The following is a 10,231-nucleotide window of genomic DNA, read 5'->3' on the forward strand; positions in this document are numbered from 1 at the left end:
CCACTGTTGGCGTGAATCCACCGCGAGGTCACGTGCCCAAGTCTTAGCCGCCCTCTTGCCTCCTTTCTCCAGCTACATCCAATCAAACACCGGGTCGAGTTCTTCACCAACCAAAATCTGCCATCTGTATGTTTGTTTACTGGGTCCAACTTTTCGTCGACGCCTCCAGCTTCGGTCTCGCCGGCCTGGGTACTGGCTTCCGGAAACAAAATCACGTGTCGAAGTACCCTTCGCTATGATTGGTCTCTGGTTAAGGGTCCCACTGTTTCCTCCTATAACACGGCAGTGAGAACGTGGGTACACGTTTCTCTTGGCGATCAGTAAGCGGCCCAATCGCCGCCACAAAACACCTTTCGATTACTAATGTACTACTTGGACAGGTCAAGTCTTCCAAGAAGACTCTGTCTCTCAATCTCACCTCAATTCATGTGTATCTTGCGGAGATTGGGCGATCGAGGTGTTGCATCCGGCCTCGGATGAAGACTAGGTTTTCTCGATGGATTGTGGTGCGTATGCCTCGCTGATGTCTGGCTTCCTGCTGGGTTTGTCGATCTTGGCACAGTTGCATCTCAGCTCCGTCGCCGGGTCGGCTTTGACCGTCCACAAGGAGTGCGGATCTGCTGGGATTTGGTATTCGTGGTCGCCGGACGGGTATGAGTTCTTTGTAGGTCGGAAGAAGGTGGACGATTCTGTTTCTTTGTGCCAAGAGTTGGTATCGTACTTAGCGAGCGGGTGTTCGGTTTGTAAGTCTCATGCGAAGGAATGGGAAAGGCTCGGCAAGGACTACTGCGGCCTGGACTTGCCAGTCTTTGCCGTCGAGGAGAGTGATGCGTGTTCCTCGGGTAATTCTTCTCCTTTTCTGGTGCTTATGCATTGAGATTGTGTAGAATTAAGTAGAATCGGAAATAGTTTCTTCATGAAATCTGTGCTGCTCAGAGAATTGGTCTTCTAGGTTTTTACTTCTGTTGGAAACCTTTTACATTAGGTTTTGGTAGTCTCTTCTCGGGGAATAATTAGTTACTTATAATTTAATAAAATTGAGTTTCAAGTATAAACAAAGTTACTTATAATAATTTATTCATGGAGTTAAATACTGAGAACAACTTATGAAAATCAAGTATTTATGATAGAAGGTGCAATTTGATTGTTGGACTTTTTATAATGAGGAAGGATTTCTGGATGCATGTGAATGAAAATTCTTCATACTCTTCTTCTGTCCTAATCTAAGACACTTTTCATATTATTGGCTGTTCATCATTAGAGTGAACTCCATCTTACAACTTTGATTTATAGAAACCTCGCTTGGGTTAGAGTATAGTAGCATGTTTTATCTAATATCTAGTGATAGATGCATACTGAAGTTGAAAGCTAAGAGGACAATCTAGGAACCTAGTTAACAGATCAATTCATCTAGTGATTGCCAAGATAACGAAATATGGTTAGAGGACTGCTGAATGCTAACAGGACCTCACAAATTGTGTAATAGATGGTCTATTTGGGGAATGCAAATTAGTGAGGGAATGCAAATTAGCAACCTACATATTCTATAGGTAAGGTTTTCCTCTTCTATGCTATAATTGTTGTAGAGTTTTAACAAATTCATCACATAACATTATTGCTGAATCAATCATCTTGATAACTTTAAGATATCCTATCCATTCGCAAAAGTTGGAATTGATAGTAGTCATGAATGAGATATTACTTAGCTTACTAATATTGTCACAGAAATCCCTTCAATAATACTTTAAAAGTTTAATATTGAAATAAAAACTTGAATAAACTTATTGCATCTCGTGACGATGTAGTTGGGTGCTGTTTGTTGTTCATGATTTTTCTAACAAAGTTTATTGCTGACTTTATGTTCTTAATGCAACCTCCCTCTCCTTTCTCTATGTCGGGATTAGAGTAGCACCTTTATGCATCTAAGCAAAAGTTGGGACAAAGTCCACTAGTTCTCCCTTCATCCAAGACTGATGGGTCTGATCAAATCAGAAACATATGACATAAGCATCACTCACGATGATATTGCAGTGTGTAGATTTTAGATTAGAGAGCTACCTTTAATGTTTCCACATCAAAGTAAGATCTCTCAAAGGCAATGATCAACTTGACAAGTAATACACTGACCTTCCATATGTTGGTGCACCTAACTATAGCTAGTTCTAATAATACACACTTTTAATCTAAATAATCTGATAAAGAGAGGAGCAACAGCTATTATCTTTTAACAGGCCTGTCGACAAATCGGATAAGCACAGTATATATCCCTTCTCTGATGGCTAATTATCAAGCTTAGAAGGCATTGGATCTGAGTCATAAATAGACAACAAATAGCACAAAAAGCATACTGGAGATCATGAGGTGAAGGCACTGTAAGAAACCTAGAACATGTTTCTAAATACTAAAGATATCATCACAGCAGTGCCTAATACTGAAGAATAAAGCTGGTTCTTAGAATGAACCTCAGGGACAATAGACCAGCAAGAGATGTGCACTACCTATCTATAACTCTGAGCTATGTACTGTAAGGAGGTACTCATCATTTTCTAGAGATTTATTCATAGGAGATAGAGATGCTTCATCAGTTCTTTGAGATGCTTAAGTCTAAATTTTTACATTGGGTGGGCAATTTAATACAGTTGCTCATAGTAACTTTGGTAAGAGATCTAGTGGAGATCCTATAAAAACCATTTCCATCTTGGAGATTTTTTCAGTGATTTTCATTTAAAAGATGAAGGTAATAATCCAGCATTAGCAAACGACATCAATCCTAGGTAATCCATCTTAGAGGGCTGACTATGTTGCTTTACATCTTCACAAGACACAACTAGTTGCCATAGTCTCGCCTTGTTAAGATGATAACTAGATCTGGAGATTTATATGTTTCACACTCCAAATAGTGTCATAAATATTTGCATGTAGTGAATGTGTGTCCCACTTTAAGGAGAGTACTTTACACAGTGAAACCAGTGTATCTGTGGAATGAGAAAACCACACAACTAAAATTATATGACTATTTGATAGCAGGTAGTCATGGAGATTGGGTAATAGACAAAGGAATCTTATTTGACCGTATCTGTGAAGGAATTTTATTTGTAGTACCTCATTGATGCCTCGTTGTAGGCAGGATTACATAATAGTGTTTACTGAAGAAATTGCATGCTTTAACATAAAAGAATATTGATAAAATCCATGAAGGTTGGAAGTATATTTAGAGGAGGCATTTTACATGGGTCTTTCTTAATTTGAAAAAAAAACTGAATAATTTGGGGATCCTTGTTACCAATAAATTTCATTTTTTTATTATTCCACTGGTCGAGTGTTTTTTTTTATATTAGGTGCATTTTCTACTTCATGCTGAAACTATAATTTCAGTACATTAGCCTCTTCTAAACACTTGTCATGCGCTTGGTTTATGAAATTAGACCTTTCCTGGTTAATACAGAGTTTAAAAATTCAACATAATTTTGGTCATCTGTATTAGCTTATCTTAATTTGGATTTGTAGTGGACCTGCTAAGATTAGAAGGGAGAGAATTTCTGCAACCATTGTCAGATGCCGTCACTGTTGATGAGCTAAAGCGAAAGAAGGAGCAACAATATATTTTAAGTGCAGCGCCTGATAATGTTATGTTAACCATTTCAGGAGCTTTGTTTTTCTGCTGCAGTTTACTTTGTCCTTGTCTTCGTTCAAAACGCAAGGACATTAGTGAGGATCCTGTTCTTGGTGGAGATTCGGGATCATGTAAGAAAAATAAGTCAGTCTTTTTCGTTAATAAAAGTTACACAGAGATAATTGTGTTCATTAATAAAGTAAGCCAAAGAAATTTTTTTTTCTGTTGCAGTGGATTCTTTTGCATTAAGATCAAATTCAGAAAGGATACCAGGAACTCCACTGAGAGTACCCCCTAGTCCATCTCGGTTTTCATTGTCTCCACAGCCAAGTAAAGTTGAGCCATCACATCTCAGCCTCAATGAGATCGTCAAACTTACTCATAATTTCTCACCTTCTCAAGTTATAGGCGAAGGTGGTTTTGGAACTGTCTATAAGGCTGAGTTGCCCGACAGGCAGGTTATTGCTATTAAGCGAGCAAAGAAGGTAATCTTAAATTTTAATCCAACTGAAGAACTTGTATATGCTCATTATTGTATGCATGTTAGTCACATTTATAACAGTACATATAAGTATATAACCATATCATGTGATACTTATATGGTTAGATTTGGAGTAACTTTTCTTAACATATTATCAGGTTCGTTCTTGCAACCAGTCAGGAGTAGCTCTCGTCTATCAAACGACATATATAATGTAACTGTTTTGCTAATATAATGTATTTAAACATTATGTGATGAAATGATTATGTAACTATTTCTGGGTGAAGCAGCATCTACTAAAAACATTTACTCTTACCACCATAATGCATTTATGCCAAATATATACTTACCTTCTATAATTTGCTTAAAATCAGATGTTGCTTTCGGTTGATGCATTATAAATTCATCTGTCTTTTGTTACAATGCCAAAAGACTAGTATCATCTTATTTAAAATTTAGTTTCTATTTTGTGTTTCTATGTGTAACTATTAGTTTAAGTATTCAATATTCTTTATATTGTTGAGAGTCAGATATGTTTCCTACTATTGGTTGCTAAAATTTCCCTTATATTGGCAATTCCTTGTCTATGCAACAACTAATTCAAAGTTGTACTGTAAAACACATGTTAATGCAAGTTAACATGTAGTCAATGTTGTTATATGAGATGCTGTTTGAGATTACCTTAATTTACAATTTCTCAAGGGACATGGCTATGCTCTTTACACTTCGTATTTTTGACAGGAACATATTGCTGTTTTACAAGCCGAGTTTAGAAATGAAGTTGAACTCCTCACCAAAATCGAACACAGAAATTTGGTCAGGTTACTCGGTTACACTCATAATGGAAATGAACGGATTATCATTACTGAGTATGTTCCTAATGGTACTTTAAGAGACCATTTGGATGGTAAGATGCATATTAATAGTCAGTAAACAATACATAGATTATCCTAAAGTTACCACATATTTTAATTGATTTGGCAGGTAAGTATGGGAAGATTTTGGATTTCAGTCAGCGGCTAGAAATAGCCATTGATGTTGCTCATGGGTTGACTTATCTTCATATATATGCAGGTGAGACCTACTCTCTCATATACATGTCTTCCTGTTAGATTTTTGCTTGCCATCCATGAGATATGCCTTCTCTTTTTCTTTCTCTTCTTTCTACCAAAGAAGACTGATTGCTAACTTGACCATTAGATTCCCCTTAAGGCTTCTTTTCACTTATTTATTGTTACATCCCTAATAAATTTACAGAAAGGCATTTTGTCTTGCATCCATTCTTAGACTGCAAAAAGTCACATGCTTGTGTTGTTATCTATAGTAATGCTTGTGGCTATGCGCCTTCAGATACCTAAATATTGCCAAGTATGTGAATCACGGATATTTAAAAAAATTTGCCTTTGTGTCGTATTGGTGGCCAATATTGGATACCACCTGTTGTTTGTCAGTACTATGGAACATGTTCAAATACTTAAAATCAATAGAACACTTGAACAATGTTAAATGCCAATAGTATGCATGTCGTACACATGATCTCTATATAAGACTTAAGGACATGTTGATTGGTGGAAATGTGCTGTGGGTTTCTGGCACCGCAACAGAACTGATGAAATATAGAAATGTGCCAATATGTAACAACAGACATGATGAAATTTCTGGTTTATTAGACTGGCAAGTTTTAGCTGTTTAAATTTTGTTTGGAATTTTAGGAGGCAATGGATTTGAACATGCCAATCCGTAAGGGCCCTACTAACTGGCAAAGGAAGTGAGTCAATCTGTATCTAGTATTGCTATATTATACATATGCAAGTCAAGGTAATATAATTATTCCAGACACTAGTCATATATAAGGCCACTTATCATGAAAAGAACATTTGTTCCTCAATATCCATCACTAGTTCTATATAAATTTGTAGCTTGTTTTATGCCCATATACATATCTTCTTCTAAATGATTTCCAAATAGATGTAGGCATGAAATTCCTAATCGAAAGACAAAGAATCCAAACAGGTAACAGTCTCTCTCAAGTACATATGTTCAAGACTTCTAGTTTAATTTTCACACTAACAAAAGCAGAAAGTCAAAATTAATCTCATTGTACTATAACAGTATTTTCTGATAGAATAAGAATAGTGGTTATACTTGTCAGAAGTCATCATATTATAGGAGGCCTGCTATGCCAAAAGCTAAAACCATCATTGCCTTTCCTACAGATGATGCATCAGTTGTGGCTAAAATGATGAAAAATCATGTAAAGATGGTTTGTCAATGTGTGAATTGACCTACAGACGCATGGTGAACTAGTTCAAGTTAGATCTTCTGAAACAGATACTAGAAGGCCAAAGAAAATTAAGCCAGAATTTGCAAAAAAAAGATATGATGCCTCTTGGGTTGCCTAGTGATGTTACCTAGCTCAATAGTGTAAAAGCATCCATTCAAATTGTACTAAATAGTTTGATTTTTCTTGTGAAAATTAATTTAAAGATAGTGTCTCCCAGAATATAAATCACTCTAATTGTTTGAGCACATTGTTACTAGATCTTTGTTGCCCTTTAGCACTAGAACTCTAATGATGTGTTTTCTGATGTGGTGTTCTGCCAGAGAAGAGTATCATCCATCGCGATGTGAAGTCATCAAACATTCTGCTGACTGAAGGCTTTAGAGCAAAAGTAGCTGACTTTGGCTTTGCTAGAACAGGACCCACAGAAGCAGACCAGACTCACATTGAGACCAGAGTCAAAGGAACAGCCGGGTATGTCGACCCAGAATACCTCAAGACGTATCATCTCACACCAAAGAGCGATGTTTACTCCTTTGGTATCTTGCTACTGGAAATTTTTTCGGCACGTCGCCCCGTAGAAATAAAGAGGACATATGAGGAAAGGATTACTGTAAGATGGGTAAGCTTATTCAAAATTTTTGGTGGTTTCATAACAGATCTTAGGTTGTCATGATATCTTTAGTGTTCTTGTTTTTGTGAAGGCAGTGGGAATTGAAGATGCGATTACAATATGAATTAAATGTGTGAAAGTCTCATGATGCAGGCTTTCAGCAAATATAACGAAGGCAATGAGAGAGAAATACTGGATCCTCGGCTGCGGGAAGTGGTAGAAGATGAGGTACTACAGAAGATATTCGCTTTGGCTTTTCAGTGTGCTGCGCCTACACGTAGAGACCGGCCAGCCATGAGAGAAGTTGTAGAACAGCTATGGGAAATAAGAAAAGACTATGGCGGGAGTCGCAGGAGAACATAAAAGGAGAACACACATGTACAGAAGCTAGCGTGACTGAATTAATGACTCTGCTACTTGAACAATACAAGTTTTACTCCTCTGTGTTGAACATTGCCTTTTGGACCATTCTTGCAGTGTGTTAAGAACAAACTCAGTATCAAAGATGTGCAGTCTTTATGATGCTTGTGCTCTGTAATTTAATCATTGGGATGTTTTCACCTTCTTGTTTGATTCAGATGGCTTGTAAGATTGAAGTTGAATGAAGTCATGGAAATCACACTTTGACTATGAAATCCAGGAATCCATGCATCAGGTTCCTGGGTGCTGGAGCACCAGTGTATCAAGCAGGACTAGGATGACCATAAGAGAAAAAAGAGCTGGAATTATTTGAGGCATATGAAGTTTCTAATGCTTGATAAGAGAAATTTTTTGTTTTGTTAGGGTAAAAGCATGGTTCGTTTTATCAATCTGATCGGTCATCACATCAGTATGATAGCGTATCGAATCATATCGATGTGCCAATACATGGTATATGGTATAGTAGGGTGTATTAATAAATCGATATGTATTGATGTGCCAATACATGGTATATGGTATAGTAGGGTGGGTGTATTAATAAATCGATATGTATTGTTCATGTTGGTCTCTTGTAGCACTGATTTATATTGTATTGTCCATATTGGATGATAAATCATAGCGCATGAAGCAACAACAGAAACCATCTTTTCCAAAAACTTTTGATACATCTGAATGGATGGTGGCTTATATCATGTCACAGGAAGATATTTGGTTGATTTGGACTTGCAAATGGATGAGAAGGTATGCATAAGATCAACTGATTTATATATTTGATGTGCTCTTGAAGAACAATACAGAACTTTTGCTCTTGCCCTTTGCTATGTCTTTTGACCTCACAACTCCTCCTTAGGGGTCACAATCTACTCCTGTCGACCATCCACTCATAGTGATTACAATTTTTTCCTTTTAATTTTGAAATATGCTGAATTAATAAGATGCTAAAACCATGGAATTTTTTTTTTGTTAGTTCTTTAGCCACCCAAATCTGTAAAACAAATTATAAAAACGTTTAAATCAACACATTTCAGCATCAGAAAAAGGAAAAAAAAAAAAAAAAACAGAAGAATGTCTCATGATATTTTAAAGAATATATCGTCCAATCGAATCAGGTTGAGTTCGAATCGGTTGGATCCTTCTCATTGGTCGGATTAACTGTGAATTAGTATTGAATTCGCAACCTAACTAATTGAGTGACCCAAACGAACATCCAAAGCTCTCGGGAGACACGATATGATGTGGCGAACAAATGACGACGAAGCTTAAAGCTAAAGCAACGGCGAACATACGCATGGAACAAAGACGTAATAGTCTTTTCCTCTGTGTATATATATATATATATATTATACGATCTCTGTCATATCAAGGAAGTTGTGTGAGACATGTGTCAGATATATACTATACTTCCAACTTGGTTGACAATGACTTCGTCCAATCCCCACTCGCGATCCAACTCTAGAAACATCACCGCTGTCAAAGAAATGACATCACACCGATCGATTAGCTCGCAATCGTTCGTCGCTGAAGCCACGGCTTCCACTGCAGACGTAGACATCCCGTTCCTTTTGCTCCGTTGCTTTGGCGTGGTTTGTAGTGCATCTACTTCCGGTTTCATGTTTGCCTATGCTCGCCACAACGCTCGACAACAGTGATGGCATCGTTTGCTTCATCACTGCATCAACACACTGCACACAGAAACCATTGGCTGTGTCTTAGGTGGGGGAGTCTGCATGTGAGGGAGGCAAATGGTTTAATTCCACGGTCCCTATCGCCCATGCAAGTACAGTAGCGAGACAGAGAGAGAGAGAGAGAGAGAGAGAGAGAGAGAGAGAGAGAGAGAGAGAATAAGCTTGCTTTTTCTTCATTCTTTCGATCAGTGGGGATCTTATTCATCTTGGAAGCATCATATCACATGCCATGAGAACACTTTTGTTTGATGCGCAGGCAGGTTTGTCTGCCAAACCATGATTCGGATTTCAAGGTTAAGCTGAGGAGGAGGAGGAGGAGGAGGAGGAGGAAGAGAAGATGATGTGTCATTTTCTCGAGCAACAGCAGGATGAGCATCTCCCATCTCAAGCTCTGAGCCATGAGCTGTCAGCATGTGTAAGCTTCCTGCAACTGCTAATTAGCTATTGACTTTTCATGGATGAGATAGAAACCAAAACCTCAGGAGTTCTTGTTCTTGTCTTGATGCTCACGTATTCTTGAGCTCCATTGTTGCCATGCACTGCATTAGGTTGATGTGCTGTCATAACTGGTAAAGCTCATCTCTTCCTTCACATATATATATGGTGTGAATAATATATGCCGATAAAGACCCTTTGATGATGACCAATAACCCAATCGTCGCATGACATCTTATCTTCTTCATACACTAGCAATCTTTTTCTTTTTGCTATTTTTCTTGAGTGACAAATATGTTCTATCTTTATTGCAATCTTTGTTATGCTTCCATGTCATGCTACAAATTTTAGATTGCATAGATCCAAAATTTAATGCTGATTGTCTTATATTTAAATGTAATTTTGTATTATCAGCAGCTTATCTTGTGACTTTATCATGATATTAGAACTTGCAAGTCTATTAATCTTTCATTAGGCTCAATGCAGGTGCTAGTTAGGCCAAGTTGACCTATTTAGTTCTACCCCCACAAGGTCAACTCCAAATCTAATGTAGCTAGCTATATGATGCCATAACCTGACTTTTCTTGCTTTGACTTGACCTACTCTTCCACTCTCTCTCTCAAAATCTATAGTTGATCTACTCATCAAACCAATCCAAACTCTTTGTAGATAACACATCATCCCTGGTAGCTTTCATGGATGA

At 37.6% G+C, this 10,231-nt stretch overlaps 1 protein-coding gene across 2 annotated transcripts; it reads left to right on the forward strand.

Annotated features, from left to right (window-relative positions):
• Nucleotides 1-382: 382 nt before the first annotated feature.
• Nucleotides 383-7,548, forward strand: LOC135584705 (calmodulin-binding receptor-like cytoplasmic kinase 3). 2 transcript variants are annotated; one of them, XM_065160422.1, is made up of 7 exons: nucleotides 383-842; nucleotides 3,508-3,744; nucleotides 3,845-4,098; nucleotides 4,836-5,001; nucleotides 5,079-5,168; nucleotides 6,699-6,997; nucleotides 7,142-7,548. In XM_065160422.1, the coding sequence occupies exons 1-7, from the start codon at nucleotides 497-499 to the stop codon at nucleotides 7,349-7,351; spliced, it is 1,602 nt and encodes a 533-aa protein (XP_065016494.1). In that variant the 5' UTR covers nucleotides 383-496; the 3' UTR covers nucleotides 7,352-7,548. The 2 variants fall into 2 exon arrangements, with proteins under 2 accessions (XP_065016494.1, XP_065016495.1); XM_065160423.1 differs by having other exon boundaries at nucleotides 3,646-3,744.
• The last annotated feature ends 2,683 nt before the right edge of the window (nucleotides 7,549-10,231 follow it).

Source organism: Musa acuminata, chromosome BXJ3-7 (genome assembly GCF_036884655.1).
Source record: "Musa acuminata AAA Group cultivar baxijiao chromosome BXJ3-7, Cavendish_Baxijiao_AAA, whole genome shotgun sequence".
NCBI lineage: Eukaryota > Viridiplantae > Streptophyta > Magnoliopsida > Zingiberales > Musaceae > Musa > Musa acuminata.